The sequence below is a fragment of the Episyrphus balteatus genome, chromosome 1 (genome assembly GCF_945859705.1).
Source record: "Episyrphus balteatus chromosome 1, idEpiBalt1.1, whole genome shotgun sequence".
In the NCBI taxonomy this organism is placed as follows: Eukaryota; Metazoa; Arthropoda; class Insecta; order Diptera; family Syrphidae; genus Episyrphus; species Episyrphus balteatus.
Genome location: NC_079134.1, coordinates 158761906 through 158782156, shown reverse-complemented (window position 1 = coordinate 158782156; position 20251 = coordinate 158761906). Strand labels below are relative to the sequence as shown.

Genomic DNA, 20251 nt, shown 5'->3' with positions numbered 1-20251 from the left:
TTTGGACTTGGGAAATAGCTTTCCACGCCATCTAAAAATGGTTTAGATTTTTTTAAATATGATGTTCAATGTAGTTTCCATAAGAAAAAAAAAAAAAAACAAAAAAGACCTCGAAAACATTCATTTCATGAATTAATTTTTAATGAAGGAGTATCAACTCTATGCTTGTAAAATGATAATAATAGAGGTGTGTTTTTTATTACAACCGGGCTAAACTGAAAAAAAACACGCATCGGGACTTAACCGAAATTCTTGGCAGCACTGCATTATGCAAATTATCTGATGTCGAATCTCAAATTCTATAGAAAATAAAATTGAATTTGAAATCTGAACTGACCTCAGGCTGAACTGAAGTTTATGCCCAAAGGGGCTAATGCTGACTTTTCACGAGTCGATTTTAGCCGCAGGATTTGTCGCATTTGTCTATGGGGATTGTGACTTTAGTCACCTGCGGCTTATGTTCACACCAGTCGAAAAGCTTCGCAGCACGGCAAAAATCGACTCGTGAAAAGTCGGCATAAGGTGTTGTCGTATTTAAAATGTAAATTGCTTAGATCCGACTGCGTTTCTTTTCCAGTTAAGCCCGGTGGTAATAAAAAATACACCTATTTATTATACTGCCCATAATCTCGTAAAGACCCTAACTACATTTTTCTTACTTCTGAGTTACCTATAGAGGGAAAAACTAAATCTAATATCGCAACTTGCATATATAAATGAAAAAAAAATCAAAAGTACATTTTTAATTTTCTGACTTATTTGAAGACCTAGGCTAAAAAAAATAAATGAGAATAAATCAGAGACAACAGACAATGCCCTAACTCCAAATTTGCCAAAAAAAAATTAAAATCAAAAATTTTGTAGTTAGGGCCTTTATGGGCAGTATACATATCGCACCCTCAGTGCAAAAGAGCGAGAACTCAAACAAGTTCATTTCGAGAAAACGCTTCTGCAAAATACATACTGACTCTAAACTTTCCCCTATAACTTTCCATGGGACAGCAATTTCCATAATGTCGAAGCTCTATTACAAGAACCACATTGACTTAATATATATGGACTGCTAGAAGCATATTCAGGTTGGTTCCACTTGTTTCTTCGCGATACTAGCGCCCTAAACAAAAGCGGAGAATAAGTGCAACATTTTTGACGAAGTGCGAAAGGAACAAATATAGAAAAACAGAGAAAGCACTACCTTTTGACAGCAAATGTCATTCATTAAAACTTTCCTCTTTTCGCCGTCTAAGTTTATACCGCTAGTGGAGCTAGAAAGAACTAGAATCATTTTTTTTAAATTTTTGTATGGAAAAGTCAAACGACTAGCAGTCCATATAGTAGGTCAATGAAGAACCATTTATGTTTCTTTTGAAGTTTTAATAAATTTTTTTTTTAAATTGTTTAAATTAGGAAGGAGTTTGACTTTAAATATAGTAGGAATTGGATAAAAACAGTCATAATCTTTCGAATTTTTAGTTTATGTTAACAACAAGCCCTTCAAAAGAAAGATAATTTAAAAAGCAACATTTCCTCATTATCTCAAAAATGTAATTTTTTGACTTATCGCTCTTTTGCACTGAGGGTGCGATATATACTGGTATACCAGTCAATCAAAATTTCGATTCAGATTGAATCCAATCTTTAAATCCAGTCATATAAACATAAAAGAGCCCATACAAATTTCAAGTTCAGAGTTCAGTTTCTTGCATTGAACGCGACGATTCCTCGCCGAGGAAAGACAAAACAAACGGTACATTCAAACTATATTACCGACATCAACTTTTTTTTGTTTACAAAACAAATCATAATTTATTTTGTTCATAAAAAATATTATAGGTACTTGTCTTGTTACAATTCCAATTTAAGATTATTTACAATTTGTTGGTTTTATTTTATATACAAGTTAATAAAAATTGTCCTTTAATATACAATGTCCACATATACACGTGTAAGTACAAATATTCACATATTTCTAATCTCATTTCAACGAATGCTTTGCCCCATGCCCCTTATCTGGGCTTAATTCTTCAGTTTCTTAACCGATACTCAACTGACACACTCTTGATACGTGTCTTAACAACCAGTTCAAGTTTTTGGAATATCAGAACTTCCACAATAATACAAAAAAACAAATCCAAAACTCCGTTAATGAGATCTCAAAAAACCTGAACCAGATGAATAAGTTACAATTTTGACAAAATCGAATCCTTATTATATTTCCTATAAACACTCCTCCAAAACTCTATCCGCTCCTCATCCGGGTTATCTATCATCTTTTGCTTCTCGTCAATTATAAATGCATTCAATACAAACTTCTCGTCGTTGTCGATCTTTTTCACTTGCTCCCAATTACAATTAATTAAATCTGCATCACCTCCGCCAGGTGTAGGGTTACCATGTTTAGCAAAATTAGCCCATAATCTGCACATTGTTTTAACCATTTTCGTATCTCTCTCTGCCCAAGGTTCATCAGCCAACACAGATTGAAAGAGATAAAACAAATCGTCACCATGGCATGCACCTTTAAGGTGTTCAAATCCAAATAGTCTCTTATAGAACCCAAGTTCACCGACATAATCAAATCGATAAAAGTATAAAGGTGATTTATGGAGTCTCCTTGAATGCATTTCTGCTGCAACATAAGCGTCAATTGCAAAATTAAAATCAGTTAAGAGATTTTGGAATTCATTTAAGGTTTTCTCTTCCAATTTGCCTCCTTTCAAATAGAAATTTCGCATCTTTTTAGCCAATTCTTGACACTCTGGGTCATCTTTATGAAGATTTATATTTGTTGGTATAAGTCTTGCCAAATCACTATCGAATTTTTCCAAATTTCTTACTGCATTCGAAAGCATTAACAATCCCTCGGCTGATGTGTAACCCATCATTAAAGGAATATCAATAGAATTAATTGTTTGCATTGATTCCAAAGGGTCCTTAGTAACCAAAGCATCTGGGTTGTCTTTCTCTACAACTGGTCCAAATGGCATTGGTAATGCACGACGACGTTCTTCTGGCGTTATAACTGCCAACATATGTCTCCGAAAGTCATCCATTCTTTGATGATTTCTCCAAAATTTGGCATTTTCTTTTTGATCATTCGAATCAAAACCCAACATCTTGGCTAAAAGCATAGATTTTTCATATAAATTCTTTTTCATGGCCCACGGCATGTTTGCTGTACCACTTTGTACAATTGCTTTGTGGAAAAGCTTCTCTGAATTCTCTGAGAGAAAGTGCAAATGCACACATGCACCACCAACACTCTCCCCAAACATTGTCACATTATTTGGATCTCCACCAAATCGTGAGATGTTTTCCTTAATCCATTGCAATGCTAGGCGCTGGTCTTTTAAACCAGCATTGCCTGGAATGTCTGCTTCTGGCAATGACAAGAAACCAAATACTCCGAGACGGTAGTTGAGAGTGACAACTACTACGTCTTCCTGCATCAAATAAAGTGGATTGTATCTATAAATAATTTATATCTTCACTATCCTTTGAGTCAATCATACTCACAAGTTGCTATTTCCATGACCAAACATGTAGGCACCACCATGAACAAATACCATTACTGCGAGTAGTTTATTAGAATCTTTTCTCCGTGGGGTGTAGACATTGAGAAAAAGACAGTCTTCTGATCCGCATTCCTCACCGGATAAGGGATCTTTTTGGGAACAAACTTCACCCTCAACAGAGCAGTCAATTTCGGGGGAAGTGAATTTTTCTAATGGAACTGGAGGCTGAAAGCACAAATCATGATGATTTCTTGGGTACTTTAATTAGATTTTTTCTCTCACTTGAAACCTTAGTTCTCCTAATGGAGGAACTGCGTATGGTATTCCTTTGAAGTAAGAGTATGGCGATCCATTTGGAAGTGTAGCTTCGACACCAACAACTGTGCCTTGCTTTACTTTAACTTTGTTGGAAGAAACCATTCTTGTGGCAGCCTTGAGTAAATATTATTAGAATTTGATAACTATGCAAAATAATTGGCTATATACCAACCTGATAGATTAATCTCAATGATTTCCGTTCTCCTGAAAGAAAATTTAATCGCCTTGATAACATATTTTTGTTGTTACTGTCTTATAAATAGATTTTTGTTTGTTTGTTGTGTGTAGATAGACTAGATACTAAATCAAGAAAATATTTATCTGCAACCTTTTATAGGCAAAAAAATAAATAAAAAACTAAAATTACCTATATTAATCTTAAACTTTTGTTATCACTTTTAGTTTGATTGATTGAAATAAATAATAAAATCTTAATGTGAATTAATTTTGTTTTTATGTTATGCTAATTAGAAAATGGACTTTGACACTTTTTTTATGGTAAACATGCAATAGTAGAGAGAGCTTTCATCGCATTTAAGATCTTCATGATTTTTGTTTACTATAAAAAAGTTGCAGCTTTTAATCAAAACAGACAAAAAATGTATGAATTGTCATAAAAAAGCATAATGGGTAAAGGGTATTTTTTTTTTGTTTCTAATTAATATTTTGTTCTTTACATGTTGGAATTAATGTTATTTGTATTTTCTTTCATCTCGGAGATTTATATCTTGTTTATTTAGCAGGGTGTCTCGCAGTCACTGCCAAAATGTGGAAAAACGTATGAGTTGACTTTAACATGTTCGCTTCATTTTCCAGTTTACAGTTTATATTTTTTAAGTGGTTTTCTTTAAAGTTTTGAGAGTATATGCCAAAACCATACAAAGTTTTTTTTTTATTTCGAACAGAAGCTATAGAGGCAATTTTTTGAATCTCTTATTATTTGGAAATTCATTAGAGAAAACTATTCCAAGTTTGGTCAAAAACGGGTCATTAGTTATAGTTGGGAAATTATCTTATTTGGGTTGTAGTGAAAACAGACTCAGAACCAACTTTTTTTTACTGTTGTTTTGTTCGTTTTTGGTGTTTTTTTAAAATATATTTTTGTCATTTTTAGAATTTTGTATTTTTTTTTTTTAATTTTTATATATTTTTTAAAGCTATTTTTATTACGTTCTGTATATTTCAAGACTATTTTTGAAATGTAAGAGTTATAATGTTACGAATAACAGACAAATATCCTACATTTTCATAGACCAGGACAGTTAAGGTCCACCTTCACGATTTTCATTGTGAGAGCCATTTCTCTTGAATCCATGTTGACTTTTTGCGTTAATTTAAAAAAAAGAAGACATCCTGATCAGCAGCGTGTTAGCGTGACCATTTTTCCATTTGATTTGAGGCTATTTTTCTTTTATTTAAGAAAATGCTAAAAATAAAATCTGATCGATCACAAAAAAAACACCACGGACATCGTTTTTATATGAGGGATATTCATGTAACGGTGTAAACTTCGGGTAAACCTGGTAAAATGGTAAATGTGGTAAACGAACTGTCAAAGCCATATAAAATTTTGACACATTTTACTAGCTTTAAGCCTTAACTACAATGACCTAAAAAGTGAAAAAGTGGGAAACTTAAGCCTTAACTACATTGGCTCAAAAAGTGAAAAAGTACAAAAGTGAAATTTTTCAAACTCATTTTTGTATAGTTTTTCGGCCTGAAAAATTAAAACAAATGATGCAGAAAGCTTATTTTTTGGTCTAATAAATAATTTGTATACTCTTTTTCACAAAACATTTGCGCTAGCCAGACAAAAAATATTTCCACTTTTGTACTTTTTCAAAAAGTGGTGTATGTAGTTAAGCCTTTACAAAAGTAAAAATTTTGTATTTTTTTCTAGTGCTAGGTATTTGTTTTTGGAAAAAAAAAACTCCAAAATTGTTATTTAAAGCCTAGTACGCAGCTGAAGCGAAACGAAATTTTCCATACAAAATTTCGTTAACGAAATCTTGAACGAAAAATTTCGTTTTGCTTTTCGTTTTTCAGTACGCAGCTCTATCGAAAAATTGGAGAGTTTTCAATCATTATTGTCACTTACTTTTTACTGTTCTGTGCATTTTTCTTGACTCCAAGAGCAGTGTTGACGGTTTTTTCACTTTTAATTAATTTATTTCTTGCTTTAAAAATTATATTCTGTTGATTTTTCTTGATTTTAAATTAATTTTGACTTGGACAGAATACTCGATGATATTTTTTCGTTAGCATTTTCGTTATCGACTTTGAAGACTTGAACATTTTTCGTTTCGCTTCAGCAGCGTTCTAGGCTTTAAACTAAATAAAATGCTAAAGTTGCTTAAATTTTTAAGACTTTTTATATAGAAATTTGGAAAATGTAGGTACCTACTATATAGGTAAAAAAAATAAAATTCGTTAAAAAAAAAAAAATAAAATAAAATCTGAAATCAAATTGGCCTCCAAAACAAGTATGCAATTTTGATTGATATTATTAAGATGCATGCCATTTTGTAGAAATCACTAATCAACATCTAAAAACAAAATTTCAAAAAAATTCAATGTCCCGTATTCGAAAATTTGATTTTTCAAAAAAAAATTCAAATTTTTTTTTTTCAAATCCAAAAATTATTTTTTTTGAAATTTTGTTTTTGGTTTTTATTTAAATTATATACAGGGTGTCCCAAAAGTAATGGATCAAACGAAATATGCTGATAGGCCAACTTTAGGGCTCTCAGAATATGGTAACTTGTTCATCTCAAATCCTTACGGTTTTCGATTTAATGCAGTTTTTGTGAAATCTCGAAAAATCCCGACTTTGCAACAGTATTTTGCTTCCTCCGTTCATAATTGATTTTTGTTTTTTACAATTCTTTCACTAAAACATTGCCTAATAATACGAAATAATTAATTAATGAAAATATTTTTCATTTCATACGCCATTTTGCTGCAAATTAATTAACAGTTCCATGTTTTATAAAAACTCAATTTCTTTCTTTTATTTCAGAGCAACACCCTGAAAAAAATTTGTATGGTGTGGCACTGGTTTATTATTTTGAAAACTTGCCGTGTTATTGCAGTTTTCAAAAATGTATAAAAATTTCCAAAGTTGAAGTTAGAACTGAAGATATTACAATTTAAAAGCAACAAAACAGGGCTTTTCAGAGCAAAATAACAAACAAAAATCGAGGCTTTTGTTCAAAAAGAAATAAACAAATAACAGTCGAGAAAATGTGTTTATTTTTCTTTGTTATTTTTCTCTGAAAAGCCCTGTTTTGTTGCTTTTAAATTGTAATATCTTCAGTTCTAACTTCAACTTTGGAAATTTTTATACATTTTTGAAAACTGCAATAACACGGCAAGTTTTCAAAATAATAAACCAGTGCCACACCATACAAATTTTTTTCAGGGTGTTGCTCTGAAATAAAAGAAAGAAATTGAGTTTTTATAAAACATGGAACTGTTAATTAATTTGCAGCAAAATGGCGTATGAAATATTAATATATTGATTAATTAATTATTTCTTATTATTAGGCAACGTTTTAGTGGAAGAATTGTAAAAAACAAAAATCAATTATGAGCGGAGGAAGCAAAATAATGATGCAAAGTCGGCATTTTTCGAAATTTCACAAAAACTGCATTAAATCGAAAACCGTAAGGATTTGGGATGAACAAGTTACCAAATTCTGAGAGCCCTTAAGTTGACCTATCAGTATATTTCGTTTGATCCATTACTTTTGGGACACCCTGTATAAGCGTTGAAATCGAACGGAGACGGATTTCGGGGACCCACTTTTTTGGCTTTCTCTACCATCGTAATGTCAAGGAAAAATGCTATCTCAACTTTTTTTTTGTACGAATGCATAACTTGATACATTAGGGGTATTCACGATCTGGTGCAACAGGCCTAGTAAAAATGTAAAATTTTATTTTTTTTTACAATAGGTCGTGAACGCCCCTCTTCTTATCTATAGTAAATATTGAAGCATGAATGATGTTTTTTTTCCTCCACCGTTGCTTCTTCTTTTTTTCCATTTTTTATAATTTAATTCTTTGTTTTGTTGGGGTTAATTAATTTTCACTAATTATTTTACATCAAAAGAAACTAAATTACGGGACATGAGTAGCGACAACCATTATAAACAGAATAAAAAAGACAAACTATTTACCCCTATTATATATTCTTCCTTATATAGTACCTATATCGCAAGTAAAAATAAGCTTCGGAAAAACTGGCAGAAATGAGTTTGAAAATTTTAATTTTTTGACTTTTTGCAAAAAGTGGCCGTTGTAGTTATACCCATAAACAAAAAATACCAAGACTGGAAACTTTCGTACGTCTTTCCCCCCAAAACCCTGTTGTGTACAGTGTTGTCTGTGAATATATGTGAAAGCCGACACGTTGGTAAATGACGTTAACACGCTCACATTTATAGATTCACGACATTCAACACACATCGGACACGAACACAACGATAAGTTCACGACATTCACCACACCTCGCAGCTTGTAGGCAAACGTCAGTTGACCGCCGAGTTTCCAGTCTTGGTATTTTTTGTTTATATATACCTTTATTCAGAGTATACATACACCGTTTCATGAATACACATATGAACAAAATTTTATGAAAAAGTACCAAGAAAATTGCACCTCTCATTCAACCAAAATGAACACGTCTTTTTTTATGCTTCTCCACTGAACTCTACCACAAACCTCACTGAACACATCTCATTTATCCCACTGAACGCTTCAATTCAGCAAATTTCACTGAACTTCACTACACTTTCGTCAAATTTTCTTTCAGTTTGTGAGTGGCTTTTGTGGATATCGGTTCGTGGTCTTTAAAATCGTCTCGTGGTGTTTGCAAAAAGAAACAAAATTCATTTAAAAAAATTAAGAAATACCTTCCGCAAATTACATAAACAAAAATAAATTAATCAAAATGGTTGACAAAATTGAAATGAGCTTAGATGATATTATTAAATCAACAAAAAGTTTAAAAGTACGACGAGGCGCTGGCGGTGGTGGTGGCTCACAAGTACGTCGTGGCGGTGCTGCAACCGGAGGCGGCAGACCAATCCGCCGAGGAGGTCGTTCTAATCAAACTGGAGGCTCACAACGTTCACCTGGTGGAGGAGGTGGCTCTGTTCTAAAGGGTCGCAATCGTGGTGCCATACAAAAATCTAATTTTCCTAGGGTAATTCACAAAAAATTAAAAATAAAAGATTCGTTGGACTTATAAAAATAGTTAAATAAAAAAAAAATGATGAAATTAAAAGTTATAATTCACATAAAAGTGAAAAAAAAAAGAAATTCAAAATGGCGGTGATTGCCCCGTTTGGGCAAAATGAAAAAAAAAAAAGTAAAAATTTCTCCACCAACAAAAAAACAACAGCTTGCTTTCGTCAAGTTGCTGGCTGAATGACTCAATTTGCATATGTATATTTTTGTTGTAACAAGAGAAAACATGTTTTTATAATTTCTCATTTGTTTGAATACCTAGCTTAAATGGTTAAAAAAAATGTTATAAATAAAATTAATTTTTGTGTGATTCTCCATTTCATAATTTTGATGGAAATCTGCAAAAAAAAAAATGGAGAAATTCCATTTTCTTATATACCAATTCGCCGCAGTGTCGTGTAGAGTTCAGCAAAAGAAAGAAAAAAAAAAATGGTCGCATTCAGCGCGCGAATGTGAAAAAAAAGTATTTGTGCTTATTTTTGTCCGGAAACAAAAATACCCACCTTTTTTATTGAATACATATAAATTTTATGGAATCATGTAAATTTTTTTGGCTGCATAAAAAGTCGATATAGAAGCTCACAATTATTTCCCAGATTATTTTGTATCATCAGGAAATGCAAGAAAAAGTTGATAATAATCTCCTTCCCCTCTTCCCCACAATTATTGAATTACAAAAAAAGTAAAATCACGCTCGTAGAGAAAAATATTCTCAAATATCAACAAAACTCACTCATACATTCTTCCTGCTCTACTTTTGCGCGAAAAAACAAAATAAAACACAAATTAATCATTCAAGCGACGGTGTGATGACAAAAAAATCATGGCAGGGATTGAAAAAAGAATAAAAATGGAAAGAAACCAACCAAAAATCCAACCAACCTCTCTCAAAAATATTCTAGGGTGATGTAAACAGCGCTTGGAAACACGATATGTACGATGGACCTAAACGTGGCCTCAGTGGAGGTTTGAAAACTGCCAATGGCGGAGGCGGTGGCACAGGCCCATCCAAATTGCTTGTCTCGAATTTGGATTATGGAGTTTCGGAATCGGATATTCACGAGTTGTTTGCTGATTTTGGACCATTGAAAAGTGCATCAATGCATTATGATAGATCTGGACGTTCATTGGGTATATAAAAACTTTTGGTTTCACGAAAAATTGGAACAATATTTAGAATGTCTTTAAATTTGTTTTACTAATTTTGGTATTTTTTGTTTTTCTTTTCTTTTTTTTGTATTAATAGGAACTGCTGATGTTGTTTTTGAACGTAGAGCTGATGCAGTTAAAGCAATGAAACAATATAATGGTGTTCCTTTAGATGGACGTCCAATGAATATACAACTTGCCACATCTGAATTGCCATCGCCAGTTAGTAGAGCTCGATTGGCAAGTAGCCCTAGCGCGAGACCACGAACACAAACTGGAGGTGGCGGTGGAGGAAATGCTCGCAGAGGTGGAGCTGGTAAGATTCAACTTTTATTTGTTTTATTAATTTAATTTGTTTTTAAAATTATGGGCCCCAATTTGAATCCCCTGGGAAATTTTGTTTTCCTCTGTACAGAATATTTGTTTCCCTCGGAATCTATTTTTTTTATCGGGATCTACTTTCAAGTAGGAAATTTTTTTTATAAAATGACAGCTGATTCCCCCGCAGATTCTTTTGAATATTATTGTCTTTTCAGTCCCTAAACAAAGGATATAGTTCGCTTTTCATAGTATAGGTACATTTAGCCCAGTCGAATTAAACATTTCAAATTTAAATAATTAGATTAATGAAGCGATTTGAAATATAGAAATTTATTAAGATAAAAGTTATAGAAAATAAAATTTTCTACAAGTTTTACATATATAATTTTTGTCAAAAATTAAAAATGGCCGAGTTATTCACTAAAACGTGTTTTACCTTTAAACCAAGATGGCGGCTTAAGCACAAGGTCGATTTTCCCGAAAAACTGGTTTTAAGCTCTCAGTGATCCCCTCTACCGTCCTATGAAAAAAAATTGCAAAAATTGCAGTGATCCCCTCTACCGTCCTATGAAAAAAAATTGCACGATCTAATCACATATTTCCATTTCAGCTTAATTTTTTGTACATCCCGACTGTGCTAATTCTGCCTTTTTGATTGAAGATTAGAAAAACAAAGTACCGTCTTACTTGCTTAGTTTACAACTACAAAATGTGGTTAGTTGCATTTTTTGTCTTGCTTATTGTTCGTTTTAAGTAATATCTTACATCAATTATAGGTGCTCCACTTCTTCAAACTCTTTATTCCGTAAAAAAAAACTGACTTAGAATTGGTCTAGCTTTAACATTTCAATAATTAAGTTAATAGACTTGTTAATTCTATAATATGTTAAGGTAAGAAACTTATATAGTATTAGGAATAATTTTAGTGCTGCTCAAAATTTACAAAATGTGTAGGTTTTCTTAAAACTAGATATAAAGACAAACGTATATACAACTTAAAACTAACAAACAATAAAAAAAAAAAAAACTAAAAACTCAAAAAAACACATTTATTTAGTTTTTGACAAAAAAAAAATATTTGAAATTTTCCCGGACAAATCTATCTAGTTGCCATTGATATAATTTGAATAGTTTTTATTCCAGAAGGTAAAATATCGTTTTAGATTAGATGTTTCATTTGAAATAAAAAGTCCTTTGACAAAAATGACATATTTTTAGTTGTGACGTGATTCTTGTTGGAAAAAGCTGTTTCATAAGTATTAAAAGTGTCTTAATTTGAATTGTGTCATTTTAGCTGTACCATTTTCAAGAAAATCGAGTGTTGCATTTTGAATTGAAACACTTTTGCTGAATTTTCGGGGGAAAGCATTTGTTTCATTTTTAATTGTGACATTTTAGTTGATTGAGGTTACCGTATCCCCTTTGTATTATTTTAAGATACAACACTTTAGATAAATGAAAAGTTGTAATTTAGATTTAATACAATTTTGTTGTTTATTTAAAAATATTGCTTTTTAAAGCTCAATTAAATCCCAAATGCTTCCAATTTTTTATCAAACCTTAAGCTAGCTAGTTCAGATATTTTACAAACACTTCAACTCAAAACAAATCCTATTTTCATACATTTTTTGATGTTTTTCGAGTTATGACACTTAAGACGAATAAACTTCTAGCTACAAAAAACATGCTGACTTATAAAAAGTCTGAAATTTTTTTAGCACTTCGCCTAAAAATCCAAAATTAAATTTTTTCGTTCGTTGTGTTCTAAACAATATTTTGACATGAGTTAGGTGAATAAAATATTTCAACGGCTTATAGGTTATTAAACTAGTCTCAAAAAAAATGTTGGTTTCCTAACGTGAGTATCTCAAATCCCTGCTGTGATTCATCCCACCGAAATCTCTTATATAATGTGATTTTGTGCTTCGGCCTTATAGTTTTATTAAACCTATGTTTTTTTTTACGACGGTGTTTATAATGAGATCCATGAGTACCTCAAGATAAACGGTGCTACCAAAGAGAATTTCTAAATAAAGTTAAAGTTTTCAGTTTAAGATAAGGAAAGGCTCCAAAAGAGGTGTGATGAATAAACGACATTGTATTGAAATAATATTCAATAATTTTTTCTTAACAAAATATGAAAGCGGTGAAAAAACTTCATAATTATTTAGAATCAAGTACAACATAACTGTCACAACTCAAAAAAAAAAAATTGTCTACAGTGGCTGAACTCAAAATAATACATTATTTTTTGTGTACAAAGATCACCAAAATTGTCACAACTCTAAAAGCGTGAATTTCCAAGGTTTAAGATAATTTAAATGATGCTGGTTGTCTGAATTTGGTTAAAAGTATATTTCCTCTTCTAAAAATTAACTAATTAATAAATATACTCATTCTATTCTCGGTAAATTGGTTTATCGCCTCTATTGAAAAATGAAGATTTTCTAGTTTTGACACTTTTGTACTAGGTACATGTGCGATATTATATTCAAAATCCGGCATTACGTAGCTTCATCCGTATTCAATTAACGACTCTTCGATTTCCCTTGTTTGCCTATATTTTTTTCTTTGGATTTCCATGATTTTGAACTGTGGGCTTTGACTTGTCAAAGGTTAACCTCATTGCATTTCGCCCAATAGCTGAAGTGGGCTCATCATTGATGGTGTCAAATTCCAAGACCAAAACCAAAATTATTGTGGTTGCAGCATGAATTAATTTTCTGTGATTTTTATATTTCGTCGGCTAAGAATGCAAACCTCGTAATACATTTTTCATGTCTAATTCGTCTCTTTTGGTCGTTTAATAAAACAAATATGCACTTTTTCTTTAATGGAAACATAGATTTCGATGCATACTTTATAAATTTTGAAAAATCTAATTTTTGTCAAAAAGTGGATTTACGAGGATTGCACTCTCAGCCGACGATTTGTATGCTCGGAATTGCAGAAAGTTGTTATTTTCCGAAAAAACAATCTGAACTTGTATTCTCCCAGAGGCTCATAAGGTTGAAACTCAATTAAACGAAATGGTTGGAACCGAACTTATTACTAATAATAGGCAATCTCGGTTAATCTATTCTTGATTTTAATAACAAAAAACTCATTTAATAGTTATATGCAAAGTCAAGTTATAGTAGTATACTCCGTGGTGCAATAGCTACTTTGATGGCTAGATGCGACCAACCCAGAGGTCTGTGTTCGTTTTCCAGCATTTCACCACTTTAGGATATTCGGTCCCAGCGAAAGGGCTAGGGCACCAACCGAAAAGTAAAAAAGTACCACTTATTGGGACACTTTGGCGTTTAACATACTCAATAATTTCTTTAGATTTTCGCAATAAAGTAACTATGTAACTTAATTGAATCGGTGATTTCAAAAATGACTTAGGTCCAGTTTTTAACTGTTAAATTAAGTCGTTTTTCAAATGACGGATTCGATTTTACGTTACGGATCGAATTTAAAATCTAGCAAATTCGATAATTTCGCATTCAGCAATATTCTAAAGTGCCATTCATATGAGCAATGACCTACGTTTGCAAATAATTACTTGAAAGCTTTTTCTAAAGCAAATATCAAGTTATTCTTATTTTAATAAAGTGAATAAGTGACAACATTTACATATACATATAAATATAGAAAATTGCGTAAAACTAGTAAAAATTACAAACGAAACATTTTAAAGTTTTCTATGCGACCAACAACTGCTACCTGCAAATGTCAAATCTTGAACAAGATTCCACCCGAAAAAATTAAATTTCACTTTTCAACTATTGTGAGTTCCGGGCGAAAAGTTGTTTACCTTCGGACATCTTCTTGTATTTTCAACTTTTTTTTTTAGGTAATTTGTCAGGTATTCGACAGCTCTTCTCTTACTAAAATTTTGGTGCCGAACAAGAAAATAGTTTAGCGGAAAATGTAAATTCCCTTCGGGTGAATCTAATCATAGATTTTTAAATTCCGGACGAACAAAAATATTCCGGGCGGAAAACATTCTACGTGAAACTCACAATAGGGCTGATTATGTATTCTCTTAAATTCCGTTTCCTTTTCATTAATAATAATAACAAATGGAAAAGTAAACACCCCTGCCGACAGTGTTTTTATTCGGAGCACTTCATCCAAAAACTTTTCCGCTGTTGTTTTCATCATCAAAGGAAGGTCGAGAAGATTATATTTGCTTTATCCCTTGCCGCATACACAATAAACATACAACTAATCATAAAAGATATACAAAATGTATAAAGGTGACACAGAAATAGCTTGTCACCCACCAACTATAACAAACAAAATGATAGTCAATTTAATAATCACCTAACGTGCAGCAAAAGCAATTATATTTTGATGACCAACAATCAACTACTGGCTTAGCCGATTCCACCTTTGATTAAACGATTGCTTGAATTTAATTTCGCTTCAAATAATTCAATCGTTCAACTTGTCGATTGATAAAGCTAGCGAGTCAACACTTTTTGTGTTTATTATTGTTTATTTCCTTTTATTGGTGATAATGCCTGATAAATGAAAAAAATTAATGGTAAATAAATCGAGATTTTAATCAAAACCTACATTACGGGGATGGTGAAAACAAAAAAGTGGTTTTCGTCATACGTCATACCGTTCGTTATATCAAAATTCGCTATATCGGGTATTCGTTATACTGGGCGTCCACTAGTGTGGTCCACGTTATAAGGCAAAAAAATAAACCATATAATTCATTAGTTCCCCACCCATTATTTTGCTACAGACATCAATACCAACATATGCTGAAAGTTTTAGCCTTCAAAACTAAAAGGAAGAGGGCGCTCATCAACTTTGGAATATTAGACTTTGTTACCCTTACCTTACCCTTAATATCTGATTATATCGTATTAGGACTTGGCTTGAGGTTGCAATTTGGATTAAACATGATAAACACGCATGTTCCCGACAACCAAGTAAATGATTTTCACGTTTCTTTGATTTTGAGTCATTAGCTCGTATTTCATTGATTAATTCTGTTTTGATAACTTTAAGCAAAAAATACTTACAGACGAATTTAAATGAACAAAAATTATTATCTGTGAAAATATCACTTAACTATTGGTTTTTTATGAAAAACTTTACCACATCATAACTTAATTCATTTGATAAATCAAAACAGGAGTTAATTACTAGGCATGAGGACCCAGCTATACCAGCATCTGAGCAAAAACTTTGAGCCTGTTGAGCGCCCACTTACACTTCACCTTAAAAGCTGAAATTTCACGTGTGTAATACAAAACACATATGCAACCAATTTTTGAGTGGGGGACAACGGAAATGTAAAAACCAAACAAGTGGACCACCCTAGCGTCCACTGTATCAATTTTTCAACTATAAACGATTTTATTATGACAAAAGCACATCCATTATAAAAGATACAAGTTGCATAACCTTTGCGCCAACTTTGTGTAACTCCATGCAATTTCATTTCCATATAGCAAGCTTAAGACTTTAAAAACAAAAACATTAACTATGGAAAGGATATTTTGTATTTGGAGTTGGTTCCTTTTATATTGAAATATATTTAGAAATGTGATTCCGTTAAGCAATAACACCATTTTTATTAAATAAATTACACCACTTTAATTATGAACGACACATTATATTCACAGTACTGAAGGTACTTAGAAAAATAATTTACAAATTGGCAAAACTAGGCTTGGTCGTTTTTTTTCTGTTTGTCGGGATTTGAGTCTAGCATTAAATAAAAGTCATTGTAACTTATGGTAGGCACAATTAACAAACAACTTTTATTTTTCTTGCAGGAGGACCTAGACGTGGTGGTGGTGGTGCTCAACGTACCGGTGGCGGTCCAGGCGGACGACGCAATAACGGAGCCCCAAAAACACCAGCGCCGACAGCAGAAGAACTCGACGCAGAGCTGGACGCTTACGTTAATGACATGAAATAAATCTAATTTTAGGAAGTACAAAGACCTCAATCATCATTTAAAAAAAAAAAAAACAAAAAATCAACTTTAGACTTAAACTGAAATTTTCTTTTTTAGTTATATTTTTTTTTTCTCCTTTTTTCTTAAAACAAAACAAAACATTTGTATTTTGCTTTACAAAGTCAAATGAGATTTGTTTGCTTTTATTTCAAATAATAATAATAATTATGACTATAAGTATGCAAGTTAATTTAAATGGAATTAATAAATAAATAAAAAAAAAGATTAAAATAAATATCAAGTTGCTAACTAAAATAAAAAAAATGAAATATTATAATAACGTGATAATAATAAGAGTAAATAAGAAGTATTTATAAGATCTTATATTATGTGTTTTTATTATATATTTCTGATTGATTGCAATTTCTACTCGAAGAAGGAATGTTTTTCTTTTTTTAACTACGTGCTAGTGATCTATACATTTATAATGAAAGGCATTTCTAAATGTTTCTCTTTATTTACACAGCTTTAAGGTTATTCTCTGTGCTTATTTGTTTTCGTCAATTTATAATGTATGTCAAGTTCTGTTTAATAATTTGCTTAACCATTTCGTTTTATTTAAACATTATTTGATGGTTTTTTGATAAGTGGAACAACCTTCAACAGAGTAAGTAATAATTAGTTGTTGAAGTTAAAAAAAAAAGAAAACGACATTGAAACATATATTAGGCGCATTGACAAACCTAGGTGCTACGTAGTCGACTCGTTCTGATTGAAAAGAACTAAAAAATTAGTTAAAATTTCCCCTCCGACGTAGTGTAAAAATTTTCGACTTCAAAGTTAGGTGACATTTCTCAGTCAGCTGTTTGATGGAAACAAATTCTATTTGAATTTTAAATTTGGTGGAATTGATGAAAAAAGCATATACCTAAAATAAAATTAACTGTGCAGTTGCAGTATGTGAATATAAATCAGGAAATTGAGGAATTTCAAAAAAAAAAGCTATTTAAACCACTCAAAACACATTTTTTTTTTTTATTGCATCTGTCACCTAACTTTGTAGTGCAAATTCGCATTCCAAAAGCTAGTTGAAACTTGACTACGTAGTCACTACTTTTGTGAATGCGCCCATTGAAATTTTTTTTATGCAGGAAGCATGAAGGAGAGGGAGATGCAAACTTCCTATCTTCCTTGTACTGCCAATTTTTACCGGACATCATAGAATTAAATTTGTTTTCTCAAAGCAAGGATACCAGATCAGATAGTTAATACAATACATCATTAGTTAATTTTTGACTAAAAGGCCATTTTTTTCTGTAAAACTTTCAGCTTATATTTGATTTTCTCCTGTTTATTTTTTGTTTTATACCTACGAACATTTTCCGCAACTATTTGCTATCGGGAAGATTCTTAGTAGTAGTAGAATTTCATTTATTAAATTAACCCGGGGGTCTGTTACGTAATACGAAACGAGTGGCAAGTAAACGATACTAAAGTAAACAAGAGCCACGACAAATAGCGATTACGTGTAAAACATGAAAGTCGTAACTGAAAAAAATTATTTTTTGGCAGACGGAATAATATATAAAACGATTATCGTAAAACGTATTCACATTCGAAAGATAACTAAGAAGTTTCAACAAAAAGGGGCCCCGAACGGATATTTGGATAGGACTAAATAAGTGATTCATACCCAATGATTGTAAACTTAATCGTTTTGTTATTTATTTAATATGAAATGAAATATACATACTTTTGTTTTGTTCAGGAAAAGGGCTCCCAATTGAAAAAATTCAAAGAATACACTGGTTTACAAGGGTTTTGTTGCCGAAACAAAAATATACTTTTCTGAAGAAACAACTAATCAGCTCCCGTTTTTGAGATATTATCGTTAGAAAATGCAAAAATACGTTTTTTTGAATTCTTCGGACCTTATTCTTTTGTATAAAGAAAATTGTTTGAGCATATTTAGTAACGGTTTCTATAAGAACTGTTTTCCATCTTTCGACACCTGTTTAAATCTTTTCAATATCTTTTATATTGCCCGAGATATCTCAAACTGAAGTAAGTGGGTTTGGCTTCATATATCATAAAGTAGATAATGACGTTATAAAATTTATAAAAATACCAAACAACTTAGGATATCTCGGGCAGTAAAAAAGATATCGGAAAGATTTAAACAGATTTAAAAAGGTGGTAAATAGTACTTATGAAAACCGTTACTAAATATGCTCAAAAAATTTTCCTTATATAAAAGAATAAGGTCCGAAGTACTGCATTTTCTAACGGTAATATTTCAAAAACGGGAGCTGATTAATTTTTTTTGACTTCAGATTCGAGTTCAGCACACCGAAAACCTTCAGAAAAATATATTTTTGTTTCGGCAACAAAAAAAAAGTTTAATTTTGTTAACCAGTGATATCATTCCTTTTCTGTTTTGATACAAAATCTTGAAAAAAGCGCAAAATTTCTCTAAACTTTTTTTACTGGGTATCATTCTCCCGAACGCATTTCCCCGGGGGTATTCATTCAGAATAGAGCTCTGGCCAAATCGTCGCATTCGTTGACGAAACCTCAAGTGTACGAAAGACAATTTCGTGGTACAGAGATTGGAATGACGGCATACGTTAGCAAACAGAACGTAATTTTTGGCAGAATCTACAACTGCAAAGGCTATATATAATAGTGTGACAAATTATGACCTCGTTCATCTCTATGTGAGCATGGCCGAGCGGTCTAAGGCGCCTGATTCAAGGAGCAATGTTGCTTCATAAAAGATATGGGTTTGAGCCCCACTTTTATTAATTTATTATATCGTAAACGGGGTGAAACGGCATAAGAAGTGAAAATTACAATTTTCGACCTAAACAAAAATAATAGTAACACAAAAATAGGAAATGTTTGTGAAACTTTAAAAATATCTAATATGTACGTAAAATCATTAAAAAGATTTTGTGCAATTTATAAATTCTGCTACACTGTTTTCTTAAATGCTGGCTTTCTTAAAATAAAAAAAAGTCAACCTACCTTAGTTTCGGATTGTGTCTATAAGATTTCATATTTTCCATCATTTTCGTTTTGTCCAGTAGGAAAGAAAAATGATAAAGTTGATTATTTTTTTCTGATCCACAAGGCTTATTTATATTTTTAAAGCTTTTTTTATGAAACAGATGTTTTGTTCAAACAAAAATCTATTATCAAAATGTAAGTTTTCTAAAGATAGGTACTTTCTTATCAAAATTATTTTTTTGCTTTATAATTAGTATTAAAATGATAATCTTAAATTCAATAGGTACCTACTTCTAAGTAAATCAATTCCTGCATTGCCATTAGCTGACAAGAGATGTTTATTTGTTGATAAGAGTAAATTCTTATTTGAACATCTTATCATAATAAACAAAATAAAGTACTCGCTTAAAAATTACAACAAAAAACACTTAAAGGAAATTATAACCAAACATGGATTACCCTATATTATTAGGGTGCCTTTGGTTCAAGTACGATTGTTGAGTTGATTCTTCATGTCTGCGGGCTTGTTCGAGTATCAAACAATTCTGGGGTTCTGGTTACAGCTCCAGAGCGGTAAGAATGAAAATACCCCGTATTACGAATTACAAACGTGTAAAACGATTTTCGATATTACGTGTAACGATAAATCGTTTCTTGGGGTCTATTACGTAGTACAAAACGAGTGACAAGTAAACGATAGTTACGACAAAGAGCGATTGTGTAAAACGAAAAAGTCGTTTTTGAGCCTCATGCACTCTTAACGCAAACGAAA

The 20251-nt window shown here is 31.7% G+C and overlaps 2 protein-coding genes across 4 annotated transcripts; one reads left to right on the top strand and one right to left on the bottom strand.

Moving 5' to 3' along the window:
* Positions 1 to 1882: 1882 nt before the first annotated feature.
* On the bottom strand, positions 1883 to 4330 carry LOC129906140 (carboxylic ester hydrolase). 3 transcript variants are annotated; one of them, XM_055981788.1, is made up of 5 exons: positions 4205 to 4330; positions 4006 to 4133; positions 3798 to 3947; positions 3517 to 3740; positions 1883 to 3468 (listed from the first exon to the last, which is right to left on the bottom strand). In XM_055981788.1, exons 2-5 carry the CDS (start codon positions 4066 to 4068, stop codon positions 2181 to 2183), a joined length of 1725 nt encoding a protein of 574 aa, XP_055837763.1. In that variant the 5' UTR covers positions 4069 to 4133; positions 4205 to 4330; the 3' UTR covers positions 1883 to 2180. The 3 variants fall into 3 exon arrangements, with proteins under 3 accessions (XP_055837763.1, XP_055837764.1, XP_055837765.1); XM_055981789.1 differs by having other exon boundaries at positions 4201 to 4328; XM_055981790.1 differs by having other exon boundaries at positions 4006 to 4037; positions 4205 to 4328.
* Positions 4331 to 8640: 4310 nt separating this feature from the next.
* LOC129905533 (THO complex subunit 4) lies at positions 8641 to 16854 on the top strand. Its single transcript, XM_055981005.1, has 4 exons — positions 8641 to 9042; positions 9989 to 10217; positions 10333 to 10551; positions 16346 to 16854. The coding sequence occupies exons 1-4, from the start codon at positions 8788 to 8790 to the stop codon at positions 16489 to 16491; spliced, it is 849 nt and encodes a 282-aa protein (XP_055836980.1). The 5' UTR covers positions 8641 to 8787; the 3' UTR covers positions 16492 to 16854.
* Positions 16855 to 20251: the final 3397 nt, after the last annotated feature.

Bases quoted from the DNA above. Each gene is read 5' to 3' on its own strand.
- LOC129906140 (XM_055981788.1), bottom strand. From the start codon at position 4,068: ATGTTATCAAGGCGATTAAATTTTCTTTCAGGAGAACGGAAATCATTG. The intron at 3,948-4,005 runs GTTGGTATATAG...TATTTACTCAAG, and splicing joins CATTGAGATTAATCTATCAG to GCTGCCACAAGAATGGTTTC. The intron at 3,741-3,797 runs GTGAGAGAAAAA...TTGTGCTTTCAG, and splicing joins TAGGAGAACTAAGGTTTCAA to CCTCCAGTTCCATTAGAAAA.
- LOC129905533 (XM_055981005.1), top strand. From the start codon at position 8,788: ATGGTTGACAAAATTGAAATGAGCTTAGATGATATTATTAAATCAACA. The intron at 9,043-9,988 runs GTAATTCACAAA...AAAATATTCTAG, and splicing joins AAAAATCTAATTTTCCTAGG to GGTGATGTAAACAGCGCTTG. The intron at 10,218-10,332 runs GTATATAAAAAC...TTGTATTAATAG, and splicing joins TAGATCTGGACGTTCATTGG to GAACTGCTGATGTTGTTTTT.